This window comes from Micromesistius poutassou (genome assembly GCF_964030765.1).
Source record: "Micromesistius poutassou genome assembly, chromosome: 13".
Lineage (NCBI taxonomy): Eukaryota > Metazoa > Chordata > Actinopteri > Gadiformes > Gadidae > Micromesistius > Micromesistius poutassou.
Window position 1 is genome coordinate 6,527,555 of NC_140283.1, and position 26,634 is coordinate 6,554,188.

Here is a 26,634-nt window from a genome sequence, read left to right on the forward strand (position 1 = left end):
AAACCTATTTTTATTTGAAAAATATTTGACAGCAGATACATTACACATCATACTCATATATATATATATATATTTGCATAAAGTATACTCTCAACAAATTTAAAGATCTGATACATTACTGTGGGTGGAAAGAGGCAGTATATTAACAAGGATACATCTTGTTGGTTGTGTGTAGTGTGAAAGCATTGCGAGAGAACTGTTGAACCAGAGACCAGGAGATTCAGCATCACCAGCAAGTGTGTGTGTGTGAGGACGCCGGCAAGAATCACCTGTTGAACATTATTATACAGACCCCATTCACCAAACGCATTCAGTCAATACTCCTCAATAACCTGGTTAAGAAGCATTTGTTGAAACACATTCTTGATTCTTACTTTAAGAATAAAAACAAGTTTGTTTTTTTAAGTCTGTTCAGTTACATCTGTGCAAGGTGAAAAAGATGATTATGATCTTTGTCCAACAAAAATGTTTTTTGACCGGTACTTGTAGCATTGTATACCATTATAAGAGGTAGAAAAACTGTACAATATTACAACAATATTGATTGAAATCAAATTAAGTGAAAACATTGAAAGCATTTTTTCAATATCTCACTGATTAAATTCACGTCACCTTGAAGTTAATATTTGAGTGACCTTTTGGAGGAAATTTGATGTGGCAAATGTGTCATTTTCTACCATCAGATGGATACCCATCTGATGGGAAAGAAGTGAAAAAGGCATGCGGGTTTAATTTGACCCAATATGTAGCTTCGGCCTCAATCTTGTTCTATATGGGATGGATTCTAAGTGACTACCTTTGATAGTCATGCAGGGGGATTAGAACATAGAACATCGCTGAGTAGGAACATAGAGAATTTGATTTAAATTCTAGATATTCTGAGCATCAGGTTATACTTGGCAAATACAAATTTACAATTTGAAACGGGAACACAGAAATTAAGAAATATTGATGCTCATTAATGTCCCTTCTGATTATGATTCTCATGGGATTCAATTTAATCAACAAATAAGATCACTAAAAGAGGTATTACGTTCAGGTTACATTTTTTTATATTTTAACTAGTAATCTTAACTTCCAAAGAAACGCATTTTCAACCTGGCCAAAGCATATAAGCTGTTAGAAATTGCCTTTACTTAAAAAAGACGTACTCAGTTTGGAAGAACAATCTGTTCAAGGAAGTTCTCTTCGTCCTTGATCCCTTCCCACGAGAACAATGGTTAGGGAAACTCAGTTTAGTAATACTTCTGCTGAATGATGGCCTGTGTTCCAACGGAGTGGCCCTCTTTTGACCCTGCTTATTATGATGTGCGGTGGTTAGTTTGTCTGACCACAATAGTCCAAATCCTTTTCGTAAATGCAGATACCCTGTTGTCAAGGGATGGCGTTGTTTGCTTCAAGCACACTGAAAACCATCTTGACCGTATTGATTCAGGTTTTTGCAAGGTGTGGAAATACAGCACTATGGCAATTTACACATGCCACTCACAAATCTGATGCTGTATCGCAATCAAATTGCAATTTCCAATCCATTAGGATCTACCTTTCCTGTGTCACTTTTCGACTCTCATTCTAAGGGCTTCACGAGAACAAAGTAGGTCATCTGGAAATGGTATTACTGACTAGCTTAGGGTAGCATCGAAATACAGAACACAACAGGTAGCATTAGGTAGGTAGTAGTTAATATGGCATCGGACTCCAAACAAACCTTGACAGTTTCATTGATAAAAAAAAAAAAAAAACGGCAGCGGAGGGCTCCTGTGCCCTAGCCCTGTGGTCCTAGAGATCCGTCCTCAGTGCGGAGGCTCCTGGAGGTGGATATGTGTGCTGCTCCTCTGACAGTCTAAAGAGGGGCTGTGCTCTTCATCACAGTACTCTTCATTCATATCCAGCTAACCTTCATAGGAGGAGGAGGAGGAGGCCGAGGCCGTTCTGGAGATCTTGTGCAGTCGATGACAGTTTTCTTTCTTTTCATGAAGCAACGTGTTTCGCAACGACTGTGTTCACGAGAAACACTCCCTTTTTGCGCCGTCTATGGGGGGGGGGGGCTGTTGTCACACGTGTGACGGTACACGCCAGACGCCCACCTCTGGACACGTGGGGGGGGGGGGGGGGGGGGGAGGGGGGAAGGGCAGCAGGTAGTACAAGTAGAACCCCTGCCCCGCCCTACACACTTAACACGCACGGGTGGGTCTCACAAAGGCCAGGGCAGGTCGCTAAAGTCTACTGGTCCTCCCAGGCCGGCGTCGGCCTCCAGCAGGGACATGATGACCGCCATGGCCGCCTCATCATTGCTGGGGCTGCTGGAGCCCGGCTCGTCCATGATGTCGATGCTCAGGTGGGAGTTGTCGCCTGAGGAGACCGCAGCACACGCAAATACACACACACACACACACACACAACAAACAATCATAAGAGGGGCCGCAGAGCCTGTCTGTCTGTTCTCTGGGAGAAAGTGTATCTGCCGGAACCGACTGGATCACATTACTACATTACACAATGCTGTGAAATTACATCTCTATGTGTCTGTCCACGTCTGTCTGTCTGTCTGTCTGCGCGTGCGTGCGTGCCACACTTACTCATGATGGACTGGTTAGAGTAGGGGTACCCTATGGAGTCTGGTCCGGGGATGATCCCCGTTGACGGCAGGTCCGGCGTTCCGTTCTGTATCTACAGGGACAGTGGCAGTGGCATCGGATTAGCTTTGAAACGCACCAACCATCACAGCGCACGTGCATAGATAGCACAACAGCAGTAGTCGAACATCAACATCTTGGCAATAAACCAAGCTCTAATTGACTTGAATTTCAGTCTGAGTACTCTGCAAGGCTCTTCTGCCGCGAGACATGGACACCTGAACCTGACGAGCAATGTAAAAGTCTCCAACAGCTTGTGTTTGAGGAGTGAGTTGTTCGCCTTACTTTCTTGCCTCCCGGGGAGCCGGTGTCCGGGGGCGGGGTGCTGGTGATGTTCAGAGGGCTGGAGCCGGAGCTGGAAGGAGAGGAGCCTCTGATCCTAACCCGTGAATAAGCAAAGAGGTTCAAAATAGCCCCGATGTTGTTCCACACGTAATGCAACACACACAATATAAAAGGCAGCGCTGAAACATTTATGCCGTAAAAGTGCTGAAACTGTTTGGACAAAAATAACCCGTCCTCATTGCAACATTTCTGCACTTGCTTCTCTAAGCGAGTGTTAAAAAAAAAAAAACCCGTGGACCTCCATGGTAACGTGAGGTCACTTTGGGTTCTGGGCCAGCGGCCGCGTCTCACCTCTGGATCTCCATCACTTCTTCTGCGATCATGCGTCCTATCTTCCCGGCCCCAGCCCTCGTGCCCCCCGGGATGCCAGGAACCGTCTGCAGCGCCCTCCGCCCCCCACCTACGTCCACAACACCAACCAGGACATGGTTCAGTGTTACAACCGCATGCTTGGAGAGGGAGTCCATTCATTTTAATGTAATGACGATCTGAACTCTGAAGACCACACGTCAAGGGCAGGTAAACATGTGCTACTTGGAACGCAACAGGTACAAATCTAAATGATGAAATGTGCTTGTATGTTACCATCTCAGTTAAACCACAGTTAATCCTGCTAAAAGTATTTCTTTTTTTTTGATTGACTTGCAGGTTTTCCGAGGCCAAAGGGCTTGGGGGGTGCGGACTGGAGGGAAGCAGCAGGTCAAAGCACCATGGTGGTGGGGATGCGGGGGAGCCTTACCCTCAGAGGTGAGAGCGCTGTCCATGCTCTGGGGAGAGGCGGCGGACTGGGGGTAGTCGGATCCCTCCACCATGGGACACCTGGACACAAAGGGGAGCACCGTCAACACACGGGTTCAGGCCGTAGGCCATCTAAGATGAGTCATCATCACACTAATATTGATCCCAGACGCTTAATTCCTAAAGTTGGATTTTACATCAATGAATAAGGCTGATTAATGTTACTAATGTTTTATTATTGTTAATCTGCATATTAGCAGAGCAACGCTGACAGCTCATCTTGGATCACATGACTGCCCAAGAGAATCAAGGTCCAAATGACCCCATTCAATAAGTACCACTTAGAATAATGAAGATCACGCACACGCACACACCCACACAGACAGACAGACAGACAGACAGACAGACAGACAGACAGACAGATCCGTTCGAGGGGGGGGGTGACTCACGAGACCACGGTGTTGGTGGAGACGATGTACTCCACCTCCTTGGTCCAGGGGTTCATGAAGCTGAACCAGCGGCTCCTCAGCGTGATGAACGAGCCGTCCTTGATCTTGAACTTGTAACAGTTTGTGTTGATCTTTTCCCTCATCTGGAGGACTGCGCACACACACACACAGAGACACACGTGGTGAATATCGACGTACAATGAACGGTACTTACGTAAACGTTTTGTTGTTAATATACATCTGTGTTAATACACCTCATGGTGTAATATACATCTGTGTTAATACACCTCATGGTGTAATATACATGTGTACCTTGTCTGTGGCACTCGGCGAGGTGCCCGATGTCGTCCTGGTGGAAATACTCGTAGAAGGAGGTCCCCAGCAGCTCCTGAGGGAGGTAGGCCAGGATGGCCGTTGCCCTGGAGACAGAGACGGGGAGCCAGATGGAGTGTGATGGAGAGAGAGATGGATTATGATGGAGAGAGGGATGGAGTGTGATGGAGAGAGAGAGAGACGAGGAGACAGACAGAAGAGTGATAGAGAGATGGGGAGAGAGAGATGGAGTGTGATGGAGAGAGAGAGACGAGGAGACAGTTAACAGATTACACATTGTAGATCTTAATTCAGATATTAGATATATTAGGCCTAATATGTTGGAAATTATAGACCCCTTTAACAGAGGCGTTATCATATCATTGCTCATAATGATATTATGGTTCTGCGATTATGTTACCCTGGTACATAATAGGGCCATAATCAATGTGTCAGGGGTGTTTCTAGGCCTACCTAGGCCACCTCAGCGGTTGCCTAGGGCACCGCCTGCAGGGGGAGAGGGGCACTAATTCGGAACATGTTGCCAAGAGTGCCAGAAAGGCCAGAGACTCCACTGATTGTTAATCCTACGGCGACGCCTCTGTGTCGGGTGTATTGGGAAAGAAAGCAGTAGAACAGACGGATGACAGACATCCTGTTTCAAAACGACCACGGACTGAGACACCAAGCACTGGAGCTCTAGACTGGGTACCCCCAGCCCGTTCTGCCGGCGATTTGAATTCGCCCTGCAGCAGGGTATGTTTATTTGATATTTGATCCGATATGTTTTTTGCGGGAGCACAATCACCCAAGCTGGCTTCTCCCCCTGGCGCGCTATTGGCCGGTTTAACACAATGACGACAGGGCGGCGACGGCAAGCGGCCGACCGCGTACAGAGTCAGTTGAACTGGGCCCGTCGATCACGCCGTTTTGTGCTGAAGAAAACGACCGCGGCGTCCCCCAGACCATCTACGACCGGGCTCGGCCTGGCAACAGCCGGAGGCCGCCGGAGCTCACCTCTGGTCGACGAAGACGAACTTCCCGTCGATGGCGTGGCGCGAGACGTACTCGGTGGGCTTGACGCGGATGTCGGCGGCGGGGGGCTGAGGCACGATGTGGGGGTGCAGCCGGCCGATGGCCACCAGGCAGCTCAGGTTGCAGCCCTCGTTGTCGGGCTCGCTGTCGTCCTCCAGGCCCATCTTGGTGGGCGGCCAGCTCTTCAGGTAGCCCGTACTGTGGATGGTGCAGAAGCTCTTCCGGTCCACTGCGCAGGGAGATGGAGCGGGCGGGCGACAGTTAGTCGTTTATACACACACACACACACACAAACACATTTACATTTACATTTGGGGCATTTAGCAGACGCTTTTATCCAAAGCGACTTACAATAAGTACATTTGGCATAAGAAGTGAAACAATATATCGCTGACGGTACAGTTAGGATGTTCATAGAGCCAAGTGCAAGTACTAACAATCGCTAGGCCAATCCATTCCCCGTATACAGCAGTGATAGCTAGCTACTGCAGATGCTGCTCAATTAAGTACTATGAATAAATACGTACATTAGGTGCGTTCATTAAATGCGTACATTAAGTGCCAGGACGTACAACAGACAATAGTGGGCGGGCGGGGGACTGGATGGCTATGCAGAGTCTAGGTGAACTCTGAACAGGTGGGTTTTGAGTCTTTTGCAGCAGCTGGTGAGCGACTCTGCGGTCGTGATGGCAGCAGGGAGCTCGTTCCACCACTGTGGTCCCAGAACAGAGATTTTGCTGCTCGACCTTTGTATACTCTTAGGCGAAACACACACATATACTGTATATATAAGGAGATTGAGAGATAATGAGAGTCGACAGTCAACATTTATTCATTCTATCTATCTATCTATCTATAGAATGAGAGTGAGAGATAATGAGAGTCCACACTCGACATTTATTCATTCATATACACACAAACACACACATTTATATAAACACACACATATAAGGAAAGTGAGAGATAATGAGAGTGAGAGAGCATGAGAGAGAAAGAGCGAGACTGGATTAATGAGGGAAAGAGGCTGAACTTGGATTGGATTCAAAATAGCATCTTGGTGGGACGTAAAACCTAGGAGAACAGACGGCGCTAGAATCCATCAACAAAGGTGTGTGTGTGTATGTGTGCGTGTGATATACCATATGAAATGGATTGCTGCTGGCACCAGATAAGTGTGACACCAGAACAAGAGATGTGGGTCCATGCCAAACATATACTGGTACTAAGATGGTAAGATTCTTGTACGGAATTGTTAATTAACATTTACATTTCACATAGTACCAAATAAAATAAAAATGTCACATTAAAAGAAAGGGAAAAGTTTAGCTTCATCAAATATTCAACAGCAGTTCCAAATGCCTTGGAAATTCCTTAGCCAATTGGCGGTTTAAAAAAATAATTAAAAAGAATAAAAGCAAGCTGTTGAGTAAAAGTGGCATGCCAAATATGCAAGCAGCAGTCATGTGCTTTGCCTTTTAGAGAGCCCAGCAATAGACGTCATCTGAATGTGACCCTCTGAGGCCCCGGGACGCCGCAAAGTACAGCTGACTAGCCGCGAGGCTCCACTAACTAAAAGGACAACTGGCAGTGTGCGGAGGAGTGTGTAGCTCAAAGTGTTTCAAATACAAGCGGGATTGTGGACTTTATTAGGGAAAAGTTCAGGACGTATAGAAAGCCTGATACGCTCTGGAAATCCACGGGGAGACTGTGCTAGATTTAAAATGGAAGTGTAAGTGAGTCTACTTCCTCGGTGCTTGTGTAAGGGCTCTCTCCTGTGCTTACTGGACTGTACATCCTGAGGATGCTCCACTGAACATAGTGGAACACAGAGGTATAAATATCTTTCTTAAAAAAAACTAAATAAGAGGTAAAAGGCTTTCAGCAGATTACAACAAACAGACAAAGGGTAGCGGTAAACGGCATGACTTCAATATGTACAAGTGTCGATTTACAACTAAAACAGAGAGAAGTAGTAGTAGGGTGCATCCCAGCAACAAACATTTTTACCAGAAAGTATTTAAAATCCAGCAATGTTGGGACTGAAAACTGTAAACTGTAAAACCTGTATTCACAGGCCCCATGCACCGCCTAGCCCCGTGGCCGCCCTTCAAGGGAATCACGGGTGGAGCCATTACTCCCAGATGCAACTACTCCTCCACCTTTGTTCTTCATCACGGTCAGTTTTTTTATTCCCATAACCCATTCCGTGCACACACACACACACACACACGATAGAATATTGTTAGCTTATTAGCATATACAGAATTTACCATAAATCTGCCATTTATGCACACACACACACAGGCCATCTGCTGGCCAAGTGGCTATGCTTAAGAGCAATTACTGTAATGGACACTGGGGCGTCATGGAATGAGCTGTCAACACAAAACGTTGTGCAAATGTTGGGCGAATTGTCCTCTACATTCTTGGCAAGTTTTAAGTTCCTGCCTCCTTCCGACACGGACTTGTGATGGAAAGAAGGAGCATTAGCGCTTTGCTCTGCATTTATTAAAATCGACACTGTGACCTCATTTTTTGAGCTATCATCTTGTCATTTTTACCGAGGAGGATTTTCCAGAAGTTTCCACACCTTAACTCTGATTAATGAATATTACTTTTTCACATAAATCTGCCATTTTTTTTCTCCAAATTACAATTCTATAATTGGGTAAGGCATGTCCATAGATCATGTGACGCAATTTTGGATCATTTGGACTTTTGGTGGATTCTGAAAAATTGTTTGAGAAATTTGAAAGGTTGAGATTTTGGCCGTTGAAATAAAAATAATAATAATTCCCACAATAACAAAAGGTGTCCACAGATACTCTGTGAATACCTAATTAAAACAAATCACCAAACCCAAACCAATCTGCAGCACTATCATTGAAAGGATGTCCATTTATGGCCATGAGGAGACATGTGTATGGGTGGGTGAGAGAGGAGAGACTAGGGGTCGGTACCTTTCTTTTTTGAGCAGGTGGAAGGGAAGTCTTTCTCTTCTACTTTAACAGAGGGCCTGTTGCACTTCATCCTACAGAAGAAGGAGCGTCGGGCCCCCGAGCAGAGCCTGGACGGGCTGGGGGCGATGTCCGTCTTCACCGGCAGACCCGCTGGAACGCACAACCCAGGAAAAGCCATTAGACAGACCAACGAATGCAGTAACTCCTGGACCGTTAGGCTCTAAATCCAGTTTAAACTGTTAATGTTAAACCAAAGTGAGTTGCTGATCCTCCGTTGCGTATTCAAGTAAAGCACCGATGTACACGCGTCTGCGTGTGAGGTTTTGTTTTATCAAAGGTTTTCTTTTATCAAATACATGCACACATACACACACGCACACACACACACAGACACACACTCTCTCACACACGCACACACACACACAGACACACACTCTCTCACACACACACACACACACACACACACACACACACACACACACACACACACACACACACACACACACACACACACACACACACACACACACACACACACACACACACACACACGGATGCCCATGCGTCAGGCCCATGCGTCAGGCCCATGCGTCATCCACACTGCCATGTACTTTTAGCGTCGATCAGCCTCTCGCGCGGGGCTGTGTCCGAGGAGGACAGCTGCTCCTTGACTTTGGCGATGTCCTTGGGGTGAAGGTAGTCGAACAGACTCTGGCCTATCAGATCGTTCTGCAGAGGACCACACATGGGGAGGAAGAGTCAATACAAGAGAGGGAGAGGTTTTCCTTATGATTTAGGATTTTAGAGATTTTCTTTTATTTAAAACTATTTTGTTCCTTTGTTACTCTTTTTATTCTTATCTTATACTATTTAAAAATATATATATATATTTTTTTTTTCATTGTTAAGGAGAGCTTGGGACACAAAAATGTCATTGCCAGCTATGGCTCACCTGTTATGTTGTGCACTTGACAAATAAAAGAACTTGAACTTGAGGACCACTGACAGGGTGCACCTGCCTGAAGAGGCCCCCGGGATACAAGGCAATGGTTCACCTATTTTGTTTGACCTCTGGCCCATTTGAAAGGTTGCTCGGGCTAAGGTGCAGTTCTGTGACCATTACTCATGTTGTATAAATGATGATACCTCGACTGATCAATTAAAGAAGCAGGGGGAAGACCGTTCCTTTGGTTGAACTAAACAATGTGACTCTATTGGGAGACACACTGGTGCTCTAGTGTAGACTGTTTGACTTGATGTTGGGGAATGCATTGATCACATTTGACAGAGAAAGTTAACTTTTTGTTACCTTGATATAACAACATAATAATAATAATAATAATAATTGATAGAATTTATACAGTGCTTTTTTGGAGTTCCCTCAAAGACAAGAAAACAAAATACAGAGAAATTCAAAATGAAAAGAAGGTTTGGAAACGAGTCAGGTGTGGTATGGGCGGGGTCAGGTGTTATATGCTTTCTTGAAGAGGTGAGTTTTGAGTTGACTTTTGAAAGGTTCACGTCAAAAGTTTGGAATTAACTCTTACCTGGCTGTAGTTCAGAATCTTGTAGACAGACTCGGAGACAAACAGAATCTTTCCCCGGTCACAGCCGACCACAAACAGGAAGCCATCAGCAGCCTGTATATATATATAATAAATAAATATAAATAAATAAAGGGTTAGAAATAAAAAAAATCAGCAACCAGGCCCAACATTTACTTGTGTTCAACAACGCTGCCCCCTCACTTCTGACGATAGTCAGAATCCCTTGTTGCACTCACCCGTAGGATCAAATGCTTCAGTTCGTCGTCTGTCAGAAACGAGGGCTTGTAGTTGGCTTCTGTGTAAGGGTTGGCTGCACCTAGGAGGACAAAGGCATGTGTCACTCAAGCCTTTCTCCCTGCGTGGCACCACCTGCTGCCATGCTAACGATCTCGGATCATCCTCTGAGAAAGATATTGATACGTCTCCTATTTATTTAAAACTGCTCAGCCTACGACTACTTCTTTGTTCTACCCCATGCGTACCTAGGCTAAAGCTAATTGTATTATCGTTGACTCTTAAACTCTCAAACATCCATGAGTCATCTTATGTATCCTTCCATCCGCAAAATATTAACGACCCTCTCCCTCACCCCGTAAGGTCTTCATGTGCTGCACGGCCATGCGCAGGACCGTCAGCTTGTCCAGTTTCCTGGACATGGCGTTGCAGGTGGGCACCAATGACGCCAGCTCGTCGATGAAGCTGTTCATCTTGTCCCGCCTTCGTTTCTCAATCTGACTGTGGGCCTCCCTGTGGGACAAGGCATGAGGATAGAGGCACGGAACGTTTATTTATGGTCTCTGGTGGCCTCTAAGAGCTCTAGCGGACTCATAACACACAAACGGAGCAGATATGTATTCTTGTCCTGAACTGTGGAGTCCTTTTTGTAACTCAATGGCCAAGCCAACAGGAAGCCAGTGCAGGGATCTGGGGTATAGATTCCAGAGACATCTTCATAGTTGTGTTAGGAGATAGTCTTTTTATTCTGTGGATTAATGGGGGCATTTAATAGGCGCTGAGGGGGAGCGTCAAGTGTTTTGTCCCTCCATGACTTCTGTGGAAGTCCAACCTTTTTGCCCTCTAAGAGAATTATTACAGTAATTACAGCTATACAGCTCTCAGCAATACTCTGATCTATTCCCTTTTAACGATGTAATTTACATTCTCATGACATTGACAGATGCAAAGTAATACAACTAATTGTCTCCTCAGACTGTACGAATACATAAGAAAAGGTGATAGCCGTGCTGTCACACACAGACACATACACACACATGCCACAAATTACCTGGCATTCTTTATCCGGCCATGTGGGTCACTGGAGAAAACCAGAGAGCAAAGGATTAATGGAGGAGGGTTAGCCCCAGATTCTTACCCAGGTAGTAAGTAACACAAGACTATTACACAAGCCGCCTAGCACCGCGGCAGTATTAGGTAAAGAAAGGTCAAGGGAGGGGCAGATGTTTGGCAAGGCGAACAAGAAGAAACTAGGTCAGAAAGGAGGTACAAGACGTCTCTCTCTCTTGGAACTGTGCTTGCTGAATGAACAATGCTTGTGCAGCAGGGTACAGCTTGAGGCTAAATTTAGCTGTAACACCAGTGATGCAATGGAAATTTAATTTATGGTGCAAATGTTATGCCTTAATGCCCCCGATGACACACGCAATTACATAAATAAGGCAAATTAGAATGGGAAGAAAACCTAGGACGGTTTGTGATTATGCCTTTTTCCTCCAAGGACAATACAAAACAGATCATTCCAGGTTTACTTAGAAACTAACACTTCACCATCAACTAGAACATAGAACAAAGTGGTCCTACTAGATTCATCATGGGTTTAGAAATATGATATTACGCTATTAAATGGTAATGGGATTGAATCGGCGAGACCTTTAAAAGATGACCTCTGACAACATCCGGATGATGAATCAGATGTATTAACCCCTTATGAGCCTGAATGTTGGCGGAGATCCATGGGCGAGCTGCTCAACCATGTATTATGAAAGAGGATCAGGCAATTAGGCCTGTTGGGGACTCGCAATTATGAAATTGGAAAAAATCCAAATCTAGCTCAACTCTGTTAAATCCAATTTGATGCGTTTGTGTTGTTGTTTAATGGCTTTAGACTAACATTTGTACTTTATTTAAACGACAAACAGGACTCTTACCTTCCCATTTTATCCTTGTCAGGGTCCATGTCACTAAGGAGATACAACAAGTAATACAATTAGTTAAGAATATGTTCAAAAATAAAATCTGATCATATATAAATGCATTTATTCTCCATCACTGAAATGATGTTCAACCAGTACCATCATATTACAACTTACTCAAAAGAAAAGCCATCGATCCTGCAAGAGAACATTGAAAAATTAAAAATTGAAAAAGTTTTTAGTTTATTACAGGTTGTACACTAGAAAGCTGGGCTTGATTCAAAACTGTCAACAGATTATAACCAATTCAGCAGTGCAAACGCCCTTGTCCTAGTATTCCAATCCAAACATTAGCACGCGTGTGTGTGTGTTTTGTTCTGTCGGCGTGTCCGTACTGGTAGTCAGTGGTGCTCCCCTTCCTTTTGCGTGTGTAGTCCAGGCCGGGTGTGCTGGTGGTGTTGGAGATGAGGTCGGTGGAGCCGGAAGACATGAAGTCGGTCATGGTAGACGAGATGTCCATCCTTTGGTCAGCCATCAGATCATCTGCAGCCCAGAAGCAAACACCTCTGCTAGGAGAACAGCTTTTAAAGGGAAAACAATGAAATGGACCATTTCTTAACTGCCAATATAGAGATAGCCAATCAAATAAATATTGTACGATTCTGATCGGCGGCCGGTTGATGTGGAAAATCCTAAAACAATTGAACCAATGTATTTCAGATGGAAATTAGTTTATATATTTAACATTAAATGTAATTAAAATATAGATGATTGAGATATTGAGATAGGTGACAGAGATCCCCTATGGGGAAATCCCCGCCTGGGGAGACCAGAGATCAAGAGGTGTAACAACAGCTGCTCTTTGAATGAAACAAAAAAGATGTCACACTCACCACAGATGTTCATCACAGCCTCTGTGCTAAAATCATCTCCTTCCATCCACTCTAAAGCCCTTGACTGTGGAGGCAAAACCAATAAAGCGGAAATAAGAAGTTAAAACCAGGTTTGTTTAATTTATCTTGATGTTAAGACAGGAAGACAGGCCCAACATAAAAGGTTGATCCACACCCAAGGAGCCCTTTAAAAAAAGCACAACCTCGTCATGGGAACACCTTACTGAACGGTATTAGAATATTGTAGGCAGAACAGGAAAAATATATTACTTTCTAACCCGGTCTTATACTGTGTATGAGTACTCCCTATCATTTTTAAAGTAGAAATAAACCATGTATGTGGTGATGATGGTCACAGACGCATAAAAACATTCATACTCCTTCACTGATCCTGACCCACTTTTAGGAACCAAATTGCTTATTTCCGATGCCTTCAATAAAAGGCAGCCCCGGCCTCCCTTTGGCGGTTGGCTTGGCATTGCCGGTTTCAAGCATTTCCTTCAGTGAATTACATCACAGATACCACAACACTTCAGTCAAATGTTATATATTTAATACTTAATAAGATTAAGTATTAAAGATAGGATTATATTTAATACTTGATAAGATAAGAAGTATTATTGGTCACATGTTTGATCCTTAGTTGATGTCTTCCTTATTCAGCACTTGGCAAAATGAACAGCAAACCCGGAGAAGCCTTTAAGTTGTTAATCGTTTCACTTCATGGAATTCCATAGTGCAAGACAACACCAACAGCTAGATTTCTAAGTTCTGCCTGACCTGGCTAAGGCTTGTTGCACGTCAATAGCAAAAAAACAAGTACCTAGCTAGGCAGCAAAATCAGGCCTCTTGGTCTGCTGTGAAAATGCCTGGATCAATCTGGTCTTTTCCAGCCTGGTCTGAAAATGGAAAATGTCCAATTAACTTTTTCTCATCCGGTTTGATGTGTTCTTCCTTGATATGTCTCTTAGTCCCTTGCATATCTGGTCTACCTGTGGATAGGAAGAGAGTGCCTTTAATAAGGCACTCATAATAATAATAATAATAATAATAATAATAATAATATCGATTCCTGCAAATTTCTTTCACAATTATTTTGTATAAATTAACACACCCAGCAATTGATTGGAGTTCACAATATATAAAGACAGGAGAAACAAATAATAAAAAATAAATCCTTGGATAACGGGATAGAGAAGATCTCTATGCTTTTGTTGAATACGTGTGATGACAAGGCATCAAGATAATTTTCATGCTCGTCTTTCATACAGTCTACCATTCAATGTATTCGGTGCCTGGCAGCTTAAGTGTATAAATTGGTAACTTTTCAGCAGCAGTGGTTTATATTACAAAATCCAGATTGATTTATAGTACACCGTTTTGTCAAGAAAGCAAGGATCAAAATGTAAGCACCTAATCAAATGCTGTTCTCATGACATTACAGCACATTTTAATGTGGAGGAAATCTATGTTGTTCTATAAAATACCCATAATAGGTTAAATATTACTGGCCCACATGATATCCATAGTGAAGCAGCAGATATCATCTGTTGATCAGGGTCTATAAGTCAGAGCTTTGTCAGATAGACTACCCCTAGACTAAAATAGTGTGAGCAGTGTAAGTGACTACAATGGACGGGTTTGAGGAATCGATCAAGTTATTAAATATAGGATCTCAACGCTCTTATCTTTTCACTGCTCATCCGGTTTATGGCAACCTAATTTGTGTTTTGGTAAACACTCCTCTTTACACAACCAGGGGCTATCATTGTGAACAATTGTACTGATAACCACTGAACCACTGCAAAAATTGCCCTGTTTTGATCTAACATATGCATGCTGGGATTGTGTGAGTTCAGCTAGTTGTCGTTTTGTTAACACTATACCTGGTCAGGCCTGGCTCGGTTAGATGTTTTACAGGGACAAAGCTCTTGGCCAGGAGAAGAAAACCACTGTGTCATTACAGCTTGCTGAAAGGAAATTGTGCTGGAGTGGAAAGTGGGTCATCTCGTCACCCTTAGTCTCAAAAGGCTGGCCTCATTTTCATCCACCAACTCAGCTTCCACTACTTTGTTAGTGAGTCAGCAAGCCATGAGGCTATATATTTCCATATCCTAAATTATAACGTGCACCAACTCAAGTCAGTCATGAGGCAACTGGCCAGTGACTATCGCTGTTTAAAATACATAAGGCTTACCCCTTGAAACGTGATTGCAAAAAGACATCATTCTAAACCACCTAGTGTTAGAATATATTGTGAGTCTTCACTAGATTTGAACTAACAATGCTTTCATGTCAAGTTTGGCCCCAAGAAAATGTATCTATCATAAACCATGGCCAAATGATGATACACATAATGTCAACTGGAACATTGTAACCATGTGAATCTCTAAAATATGTTGTTTTGAGATTAGCCTATAGGCGTTGAATGCACTCATAGGGCTTTCAAATCACGACGGGAGCAGCCATGGTTACCTCCTTGTATTAGTTATTTAGCAACACAAAATGATTGCACACTTTTATTAAGTTGACTAGACCTTTCAAGATTCTATATTATTTCATTTTAAAAGGAACAAGGATGCAGGAATAAGAGTCTTTAATGGTACGGTATTTAGGAAGGTGATCTGCTTAGCTTAATTTTCCCCAAATTGGCATAGATTTTTGTATTGAAAACTTTGACCTGTCTGCTGGGGAAACAATGAAGATCAATTTAAAAATAGGTGTTTAAATTCTCACGTTTACCATAAATCTGTAGTGGCCTAGAAAAAAATGTTAATAATGATGTGGAGCAGCCATTTTAAGGAAACAAGCAGAGATTTGTTGAAAACAAATACATCGACAGTGGTAATAAATGCGTTATACAAATAGCAAAACATATGCCAATGTGGGGGAAAAAAGAATGATAACGCATGAAATGAGTGTAAACATACACGACGTGCCGCAAGAAGCCAGAACAAGCGGGTCTCTCACGCCAGGTGCGTGTGATGCTCATCGTTTAGAAAACACGTCGGAGACCCAGAGTGGTCCAGATATACGACCACTACATATTGTGTCAAGAGGATATTTGTCCATCATTGGCCATAATGTTAACATGTGTGTAAGTAGTACTGATTTTACACTGAATAATATGATAGCGATCCGTAACTGCTGCCAAAACATCCCCAGGATAGAGGCTACGCAGTGGCCTGAGTAGGAGGGGAGACACGGCCTGTTTACTTAGAAGTCCATAGCATGTGGTATACATGTACACCTATGGCGCTGGCTGCTTAGATAACACACCGTTTAGGACTGGTATAGGTCACATACATTGCATAGTAGCTATTCCTGGCTCCCGCAACATCGCCTGACATCATGTTTATGAATTCAAAACCGTGAATACATCTTTCGATTTTGCGCAGTTGGCTAACGTTAGCCCATTTGCTAGTTACAGAAGACTGTCAAGAGAAAATACTTGGCCAGCAAAGGCTGTGTCCCTCCTCTTGTTCTACAAAATCACACTGACATGACCACCGCACAGGGAAAATAACGAGCATATATAACCGAGCAAACTATCACAGCTCCAAGGGTACATAACGAATACATCCAATGCATTTAGATTGAAGTATACTTACATTAGACACAAGGAGAAAGGTCTGTCCATTATAAATCGCTAGGTAAAATGTAATTGCAACCTTACAACTGTGACACAGACGCTTTTCAATCGGTGACCTAGTTTCTCTTCCCCGTCATGCCTGTCGGACCACTAACCTAGTTTTTCAACCAATGGACTTGTGGGAACTACTATGCGCAGCGCTCTAGCCAATTAGAAATAAGTTCAGCAAAGAAAAATATGACGGGCGTGTACGTAGGCCAATGAAAGTCAGCCGGGAAGGGAACTTAACATTTGGTTGTGTATGTAAAATAGAGTTTTTGGCAAATGTGGTATCTGGTGCGTGCGCCATCGTGTGTGCGCTCTTTGAAGTAGCTGGCCCATGGTTTTATTATAAGGCCTGAGATTTGCCTTGTAGGCCTACATAGTTTTTTCGTATGGATCTACGGATTGGCTAAGTAATGTTACCACAAAACCCTGGCATATAGGAATAAAATCAGACCTAATTTTTACGACTTTGTAAACTTTTTTTCTTTGTAAGAATTTTCCGCAAAATAGGCATACATATCTTCTTATCGTCATCTATTAGCTTTAATATTGAAAACTGACTACACAATTGCAGAAGGTGCAAACTATAGGTTCTGAGAAGAGAGGAGGCCTTGACGTGTTTTTTTTTTACATGCTAACAGGCTCACATCCACCCACACTCACAGAGGGTGAGCGGGTCAAACCGTCAATTCAACAGCCAAGTCTGGATGATTAGGATCAAACTCTCCTTTCTTCATCACTTGAGATGTCGCTGAGTTTATCAAACTTTGTGGTAAACTTTAGATCACAAATGTGTTCACAGTTCAAAGGAAACCATCCCCTTTATTTGCCTATATGCACAGTAATATACGTGATTGAGTCATCATGTACGCAACCGTTTTTGAACAGCTTGCAATGGTTGAATTGGGATATTTAGTTTTTCCTATAAACAAGTTCCAAATTATATACAACCAATAAATGAAATCTCGATTGATTAGGCCTACATGTAATCAGCGTTTAGTTCATATGTTCTGAATTTGATTCTGCTCCTTGAATTTTACTGTATATTTATATAGTGCCGAAAGGTGGCAATGTTGAGACGTATTATAAGTCTACCAACAACATTGAGCTGAAAAAATAATATATATATTTAATATATTCACGTTATTATTTTATAGATCTATGTTTGTGTGTCAGAAGGCCTACTGGAAAATAAGCATAAACATACAATTTAAACAAATAACAATCAGGCGTGTACTGCTCTGTGGAAATATAAGTTACCAACAGATGGCACTGTTGAGTTGTCCTTTGAAATATTTAATAATAATAAAAAATAAAACGTAATAACAAATTTATAGTACAAATAATGATGTAATTGCAACATTTCTATATCTTTTGTGCTGTCTGAAAATGTGTAAAACGATTAAGGACTATTTTAAGAATAAGCATGAAAGAAGAAAAAAAATGCGTGACTTTTCAATTTGTTTTTCCTGAAACAAGTTTAGGCAGAAAAACGTAAATAATAGTGATCTAAATTTACAATGTGCATTGACGATATGGTCTATAGGGGGAAGCAAAGTTGGAAGCACGCCCCTACAGGCAGGTGATCATTGTGGGTATAGGACACGCGAGAGAGCCGAGGGAGCGTCCGCAAGAGCGTTGGAGATACGACGCACTATTTTTTTATTTAGCCGCGTGCAGTTGTGTTAACGCTATTCAAATAAGTGTACGGTTTGGCTATTATCCACCCGAAGTGGGACATTGTTGCGGATAATACTCCCATTGGTCAGTTAAGGTAAGTAACCTACCGTGACTGGGACTGTTTTCATTTTATTATTACTTTCAAATAAGCCTGGTCGTAAACTGTACATGTTTTATTACTGGATATCTAATATAGCCTAGCTTTTTGTTTTATTCAAAGTTACAAATATAATTGAGTTGTTTCTATGAATAGAATTAACACAAAACCCTCCAAACCGCGGGCTAGGTTTGGATAGACTGATCTACAGGTGTGTCACTGTCATGTTCCGAATACCTGAGCGTAACACACTATTTGGAGTAATTGGTCGAAACTAACGATTCAACTACTATTATGAGTTAAAAATATCAAAAAATGTTGATCGATAAGTAGATAAGGGCATACTTATATGCATTCTGAACTTACGCTGAATTCATCAATAAGTGGTCCTCAGGAAATTGCACTAGCCTTTCTATTTCTATTAAGTGAATATCTTTTATTAGCCCATGGATAGCCTTTCTCTATAAGTGTATTGTTGATAAATGATGAGTTTTTTAGAGACATGCTGTGAAAATGGATGATCATCCGTTTTAGCGGGTATGCTGGGGTATGCTAATGATGTCAGATATGCGACTCCCGTTGGCTGAAACATCTGCTGCATCACACACACACACACACACACACACACACACACACACACACACACACACACACACACACACAGATTGTACCGAATGATTTCTACGTGTGTGTTTGTGTGTGTGTGTGTGTGTGTGTGTGTGTGTGTGTGTGTGTGTGTGTGTGTGTGTGTGTGTGTGTGTGTGTGTGTGTGTGTGTGTACTGCTACTTGAGGGATCCTTTCATATGAACAAGGCCTTTGAGCTGCAGCCTCCCGCTACTTAACGCCACGTGCTGGTGTCTCTTTTCCATTGCAAATCTCATTATGAGGGAGACATTTTAAAATGATCACATGGCCCTTGACATGCATGTTACTTTTGTTCCACTGGCATGTGCTGCCCAGAGCTCAAGTACACAAAGATCATTTGCAGGCTAGTAACGTGCAGGAGACATGTGGTGTGAGCAGTGTTTTTTATTAACCTGTGTCTCTCGTACAAAGTGCTTTCGGCCACCCCTGCGCAAAGGTCGGCTACATGTGCAAAAAGAGACACTGGATCATTTTCTTCTTCCTTGTTTTCATTAATCTTCTTCTTCTTCTTCTTCTTCTTCTTCTTCTTCTTCTTCTTCTTCTTCCTATGGCACACGGTTGAGATGATTGCTCTGTCAACTAACCACTGTTGAGCTCATGCTTAGCTTAACAATGCAACTGCTGCTGCATGAATCAAGGGTAATCCCTGTCTTCTGACAACCAGGAGGAAGTAGTCAGGGCAGCAGAAAGACATCAGAGAGAGGGGGGAGTCGCGGAACGGGGGAGGGGGGGGAGTATTTGTTCCATTACATAAGGGAGAAGAGTTAGAAATAAAAACAGAGCAGTGGTAAGGAGAAATATGAAAATGACATGACAGAATGAAAAAACATGCATAGCAATCGTGTGAGTGTGTGTGTGTGTGTGTGTGTGTGTGTGTGTTGGGTGGGAGTCTAATTAACTCAGTTTGCAGCAATAAAGAAGTAGTAAGAACTGAAGGTTGTAGAGAGAGAGAGTGTGAGAGATGATGAAAGTGAAAGAGAGGGAGGGAAAGAGGGAGAGCTAGTGAGAGAGATGGATGGCTTGAGACAGAGGGAGGGAGAGCGAGACCTTTTCAGCAGAACACGGCCGTCGTTGAGATGAAAACTTTTACTTTTTATATTCAGGCACGTGTTCAACTTTAATTTCGAGATCTGTGGCACTCAGTCAGTGTGTGAAGAAGACAGCCCACTCTTCACACACTTATTTGCTTACAAGGGACTCTAGGGCACTAGGATCAAAACGCTTACCTATAAACAAGACATCAGTTGTTAAAAGGGCTCATCTATATCTCACCTAGAACCTTCTGCACTAATACCCTCGCACCAGAATTCTTCTCATGCAACATTCCCTGATGCAGTGCCCTGCGACGCGCGTCTCTGCAGTCTAGTGTGGCCCAGAAGTGTCAGAGCAATCTGCCCTGCCGACAGCAAGGGCAGGGGAGGTAAGGACCCGCTGAGGGAGAACAAGCGGCTAGTGGAAGGGGCTGACCAGAGAGGGTGGGCGATGCTAGTCATCACCAGCATCCCTGTTGCCCTGTCCTCCCAACGTGTATGGCATAGAAGCCGGATCGAGCCAAAATCCATCACTCATGTGAACTGGTTTCTCTTTCTGTGTTTGTGTGTGCGTGTTTGTGTGTGTGTGTGCGTGTGTGTATGTGTGTGTGTGTGTGTGTGTGTGAGACGTGTGCGTGCATGCATGTATTCGTGTATGACTCATCTGTCTGTACCTGCCTCTGGATGACATTTACTTGTATCTGCTCTATTTGAGAAACACACACACAAATGCAGTACAAGCGTGTGACACAAACATGGAAAGACACACACACATACACACACACACACTGACACACACACACACGCATGGTTATCTGAAATATTATCCAGTAATGCGATAGGTGACTGTGTTCTTGTCTGGATACCTTTTTGTAGGGTTGAGACTTTGACTCTGTAACTCGAGACTCTCTTCCAGTTGAGCCGGTTGTCTGTGTTTGTGCTGCGTATACAAACTGCTTCGCCATACAGCCCCGTCACTTCATGGAGAAGATGACAAAGTTGCCCATCGGCCTATTAATAGCTATGTAGGATGGGAACATCACATAACATTGATACGTCAAGGTGGCAGAATGGGACCACTAACAAATGGGTCTGTTGTTCGTCTCGTCACAGTGCTTCCGATTGGCGCTTTGCTCCTCCAGCTGGCAGCTAGTTGGCGGCTCCCTGTGTTAGCTCAAATTGTCAGGTCGTGTGATGTGTATGTATGATGTGGTGTTGACGTGTCGTTCGGCTGGCCTGCTGGTGGTGGTGTTTGAGGCTGTCACTGGTTTCTGGTTTCGAGACCCAGGGCTGTTGAAGTGGGTCATAGTTTTCTTTTTGTATGTACCCCCTTATTCTCACCAATTTGGCATTGGAGAACATTCTTGTAATCAACTGTATGTTCTGGCCCAGACAGTGTGCAGGATGTACAGGTAGAGGTAGCTCGCATTCATTTGCTTTCTGAAGTTGTTTTCAATGACTCAATACCTTTCAGTTGCATTTTGAGGCGTGTAATCAGTCATGAACATACTGACAAAAATAGAAGGATAATAGGAGTGACTAGGATTTAGCAAGCGGTTTATGGTGAAAGTACAGTTACTTTGTCCTGTTTTGTTACCGAGAAGTGGTTACTTTAGCAGGCCCACCACGTGATGTTTTGATATCATACCTCAACGGAAATGAAAAAATATATATTATTTGTAAGCATATGTTTTCTCTGCCCGGATATAGAGAGCCCTCTATATCTAAAACCCAAAAGAAAGACCAAAAAGATGAAGAACTCCGAAGAAGAGAGGGATAGGGCGGGAGACTGAACTATGGGAATAATCCACTGATCCTTAATGTCACTGGGAGCTCTTCTGACTTGATTGTAATTGGTTGAAATTTTGGTGTTTCCTCTGAGCCTGCTTTGACACCTTCCCACCCTGTTTCTCCACACACACACACACACACACACACACACACACACACACACACACACACACACACACACACACACACACACACGCCCACATACACACGCTGACATTCTGATGCACACGGATGTTTATTTACCTCAATCGACTGGGGGTCCTGTGGGGCTTTAGTCTGGCCTATACCCGGGTGACACTAATCCAAACAGCCTAAGCCAAATGAAGAGGAACAGCAAACTCACACAACCGTGTGTGTGTGTGTGTGTGTGTGTGTGTATGTGTGTGTGAGTATATATGTGTGTGTGTATGTGTGTGTAGGCACTTTCTCATAGCTGCTCGTTTGCATGCATTCTGGAATTTCTTGTTCTCACAGACCTATCTGACTTGTAGTCCCTCTCCAGGTTTCGGTGGGCGGTTTACTATGGTGTCAAGGACTCCTGTTTTAAAAAAGCAGGAAAAACGTAATTTGTAGATGTTTGACAAGAAGATTCACTCAATGACTAACTTTGTGAAATTCCGGAACTGACCCTAATCTGTTTGCATGTTATTGATTACAAAGCTCCCTTTGATTCACTGTGTGAACTGAACTTTAGACCTGTAATGTTTTTGAGATGTAGAATGTATCTAGCCCCCCAAAAGGTAATGGGGTTGATGGTGATGGTGATGGTGGTAGTAGTGGCAGTTGCAGAATTTATAACAAAATTAGAAGTAGTAGAATAGAATAGAATCAGTCATATTCATAGTAGTGTAGGTGTTTTTGGCTCCAGTAAAGAGCATAACTCATTGTATTCCGTTATTGATCAGCATGGATCCGGTTTGCCAATCTGATTCAAAGGGATGTTAACTGGTTTGAAGCTGATCATCACATGCCCTTTATCAATGGATCAATCATACCAAATCATTTGCCTACCTGCCATTTGCCATATAATGACAAATGATGAGGCGACTACAAACAATAAGCTAACGATAGTACTAGAAATACAGCATAATATTGGTCTCCCTACTTCCTCTCCCCTCCCTATTGAACAGTTATCCTGTCTGATGGTGAGTAATGTGATTTTGTGTGGTAAGGATGATGGAGTGAATGCTTGGTGTTGTCGGACAACAAGAAGCCCTTCCTAGTTTTTTGTTCACTTAGTGTGAGACTTTCAGCTGCCCAGCCTGTCTCTGTTGCAATAATACAATGGCAATACACTATATTGCCATTTGGAAATTTAAGCAATGAGATGTCAGTCACAGATAATAAAAAAAGTGTTCAAAAACAACTATAAAAGCAGAACAATTCATGTGGAATAAAATACCAACTGGACTAAATAAGATACTTATATCATAGTGTTTTTTATGTATCAGTTAGAAGATGAATATGAAGTTGGAGCATTAGGTTAGTCTTGTACAAAACTAGTTTTCACATAAGGAAGCATTAAGCTAGGACCTTTGTTGATTACATGACTCCAACAAATTAATGAGTTCAGGTTCCCATTATGTGCTATATAACTATTTATTACACAGCTCTTCTCAATGCTGTGGAACACTCCATTCACTTGCATGGGCCTTCCCGACTTCTGGCGGTGAATTATTTTTCGATAATTGACTAATGACATATAATGACCGCTGTCAAGGGAAGTGGATTTTTTGCCTCTGATTCACGTCTTTGGTATCACTCCGCAAGTAGTCCGGTAACTTATCAACCCCAGCGTATTCGGTTGCTAAGCGACGTCAACGTCAGACTATTTCTCTGCTGATCAACACTACGAATGGTAATTGTAAAAAGACACACCGTGTGAAGTTATTTTTTCGTTTTGGCAATTAGCCGTGTAATAAGCGGGATAGAACATCGCCAGTCATTATAGAAAATAAGCCCTTATTTTCCCGATAATGGCATTCGATAACCGGCATTCTATACATTATCCCTTACGTAGCACATAATGGTTGGTTAACATAGAACCCTGGCAACATAGTTTACTTGGAGAGCACACAAGAAGGCCTGGGAGCATAAGACCCTGGAGACCCTTTGTCATGTCCCCAGCATTATGTGCCATATAAATCTGGGGGACAACATGGACCCTAGGAATACAGGGACGCAGAAATACAGGACCCTTGGAACCCTGTGGGAACCTAGGGTTAGACTGTTTTAATAAGTTGACATTGTAAGGTAAATGTGTTTTTAGATTATTTGTTAAAACAAAGTGGCATAATTTATGTTCTGAATACCAGTGTGAATTATGTAACCATCGTAGTAAGTATGTGTTGCTTATTATGTAAAACTAAAACTTACATTTACGTTCTTTAGGTGGGGTTAGAAAAAAAAAAATGGTGCTGGCTCGTAGTTATAACACCTGTGGATTAAAACAAAACACATGTTGGATGTTGTTGCCTGAACATGTTCCTGATGCTTCCTTGATAATCAGCAACGCCATAGATAGGCGTGTCTCAACTGACGCAGGATCAGCTGTTTTCTCCACTTCAGTGGGCCTGTTCCACGCTGAGAACATTTTCACAGAACACATAAGCAAGAAGAATTTACAGCTGTGGAGATTTAAATAGGATAACACAAAAGTCTCCAAGCGTATCCTTTGAGAACACAAAGCATTGAAGAGCAGAGCCAGGAGAATGTAGAAAATGTCCGAACACAGCAGACTCTACCTTTTCCTACGACAGACCCTTCAGAGTATTTGCTGTAGCTGCATTTTAGCAATTAGCTATCACAGCAAGGTGGTGTGGTGGGGGGGGGGACTTTTTGTATCCATGCGAGAAATGTGCTTGATGTGCAGGGTGCTGGATTTAAAGGGTCTTTAGTGAGAAGCTTACTTAACTCACAACGTTTTATCAGCTAACAAAATACTCTTAAGGCAACGCAAAGCAGGAGTGCTGTCAATGAAATGGGCAGAGCTGGCAGGAACAAGTCACACATTGTAGAGTCGTTTGACAAACAAGTTTTTCTTGCCTGTATTTTAGTCCTGGAAAACATGCGTATCTAACCTGTTCGACAACAGAGTTCAACAGTGCCATCTCAATGCTGTCTGGCAGATTGCAGTATGAAAACAAAATGAATAATCAAAATAAATTCTGCTGACATACTGAAATGTATTTGATGTACAAATACATTTGTAATTCAAGAATGAAAAGTCATTCAATTGATTGAAACTGTTTATTCCGGGGAATTCCTACCACCGTTGTTTGGGCTTTGCATGTAGAATATTTAACCGTTTATCATGAGCTCTATCTAATAATCTCACAGATAACAAAGACAACACTATAACAAAACCCAGTTAGGGTAAAGGGACAGAAATGATGGCCTCAGTCAATAGTCTGGAGCAGCTGACAATGGTTCTAATGTCAGCCTTAGTGTTCAGCCTACTGTTCAGCCTTATCCACGCAGAGCTGTGTATGACACAGACTGGCCCACCGTGTTGGAGATAATGAAGAGATTGACCCATCCTTGACCGGGAAACTCTCACACACACATGCTATCACATACATAAAAATACTCACAAACACAAAAACAAACAATTCAGAATAAAAAATGTCTGTAACAATAAATCAATTAGAAATCTTTGAAAATGTATTTTATACTAGCTTTCATGAATCTTCTTAACTCTCGGAAAGGGTGTGTTGCACAAGCACTGTAAGCTATTGCATGGAAGGTACTGTGTGTGCTGCTGTGTTTGTACTGTCATTCTACAATACAAAATGTTGTTTGGAGACAAAGGGAGTTATCTTCAATCTTCCCCACATGTCTTTTAAGTCAGTGTACACCCTCTGGACTTTAGCAAACCACTAATCCCTAATCAGGAGGGTCTTAACATACATGCTGATGGACAGACCAGACACAAATATCAGATCATCTGTTCTATAGCTTTACATAATACCATTCAGCCTACTATTTTGTAATTTAGCAGGTGCTATTATCCAAAGCAACTTAAATTGAACTAAACTCAACTGTGATGTTATTCAGGAGGGAGTATACATGTTTAAAAATCCATCTCTCTATCTACTTTACGATATTGCTCTATCGCTCTCTCTCTCTTTCTCTCTCTTTCTCTCTCTTTCTCCCTCCTCTTACTCTATCTACACACTCTTACACAGACCAATTCCATAAGCACTTTGTTCAGTTTTCTTCTGTGTGGTTGAACAGAGTCCGTTTGTGTAGGCTGAAAAGGGTTCTTCCCTCTTTCTCCAAACATCGACCCATTCACAATTAACAATATATATGCATAGGTATTTTGAGTATAGTAGAGACACACACATACGCACACACACACGCACAACATCACGACACTCCAATGAATGCACACCAGGGTGTTACCTTGGATTATGTAGGCTACTGGAAAGGGTTAATTGCATAAACTGGGAAATACTTGGGGTGTTCTTGAGAATTTTGACATTAAGACACAGTGATGCAGATGCATGTATACACATTACACAATATTGTATGTATATACACATTGCACACGCATACAAGAAGCTTATGGATGGATAAACTGCATACACATGACACACAGCATGCATTACATGGTGTGACACATGCAGAAACTACCAACAACAACTGCCCCGACGGCAGCTTAGTGTGAACATGCACTTCCTTT

General features: G+C 42.7%; 2 protein-coding genes across 10 annotated transcripts in view; one reads left to right on the plus strand and one right to left on the minus strand.

Moving 5' to 3' along the window:
• Positions 1-57: 57 nt before the first annotated feature.
• Positions 58-16,787, minus strand: bmal1a (basic helix-loop-helix ARNT like 1a). Of its 5 annotated transcripts, none has more exons than XM_084477245.1 (20): positions 16,677-16,787; positions 13,889-14,057; positions 13,066-13,129; positions 12,568-12,715; positions 12,350-12,370; positions 12,188-12,220; positions 11,308-11,337; positions 10,612-10,769; positions 10,259-10,338; positions 10,023-10,115; positions 9,087-9,204; positions 8,476-8,625; positions 5,498-5,744; positions 4,481-4,587; positions 4,169-4,319; positions 3,721-3,800; positions 3,273-3,381; positions 2,922-3,015; positions 2,580-2,670; positions 58-2,352 (listed from the first exon to the last, which is right to left on the minus strand). In XM_084477245.1, the coding sequence occupies exons 3-20, from the start codon at positions 13,109-13,111 to the stop codon at positions 2,195-2,197; spliced, it is 1,914 nt and encodes a 637-aa protein (XP_084333371.1). In that variant the 5' UTR covers positions 13,112-13,129; positions 13,889-14,057; positions 16,677-16,787; the 3' UTR covers positions 58-2,194. The 5 variants fall into 5 exon arrangements, with proteins under 5 accessions (XP_084333371.1, XP_084333374.1, XP_084333372.1 ...); XM_084477248.1 differs by having other exon boundaries at positions 12,568-12,753; XM_084477246.1 differs by having other exon boundaries at positions 13,889-13,964; positions 16,677-16,768.
• Positions 16,788-18,342: 1,555 nt separating this feature from the next.
• The window catches only part of ppfibp2b (PPFIA binding protein 2b), a 49,232-nt gene continuing 40,940 nt past the window's right edge, over positions 18,343-26,634 (plus strand). For all 5 annotated transcript variants that reach the window (XM_084477238.1, XM_084477239.1, XM_084477241.1 and 2 more), the window contains exon 1: positions 18,343-18,476. The gene's annotated coding sequence lies outside the window, so the exon portion shown is untranslated. The remainder of the gene's footprint in view (positions 18,477-26,634) is intronic.

What these genes read in the sequence shown, in the direction of transcription:
- bmal1a (XM_084477245.1), bottom strand. Translation starts at nt 13,111, where the DNA reads ATGGAAGGAGATGATTTTAGCACAGAGGCTGTGATGAACATCTGTG. An exon ending in GACAAGGATAAAATGGGAAG is followed by an intron (nt 11,338 to 12,187) that starts GTAAGAGTCCTG and finishes GGTTTTCTCCAG; the next exon opens with TGACCCACATGGCCGGATAA. An exon ending in CACCTGCTCAAAAAAGAAAG is followed by an intron (nt 5,745 to 8,475) that starts GTACCGACCCCT and finishes CTCCCTGCGCAG; the next exon opens with TGGACCGGAAGAGCTTCTGC.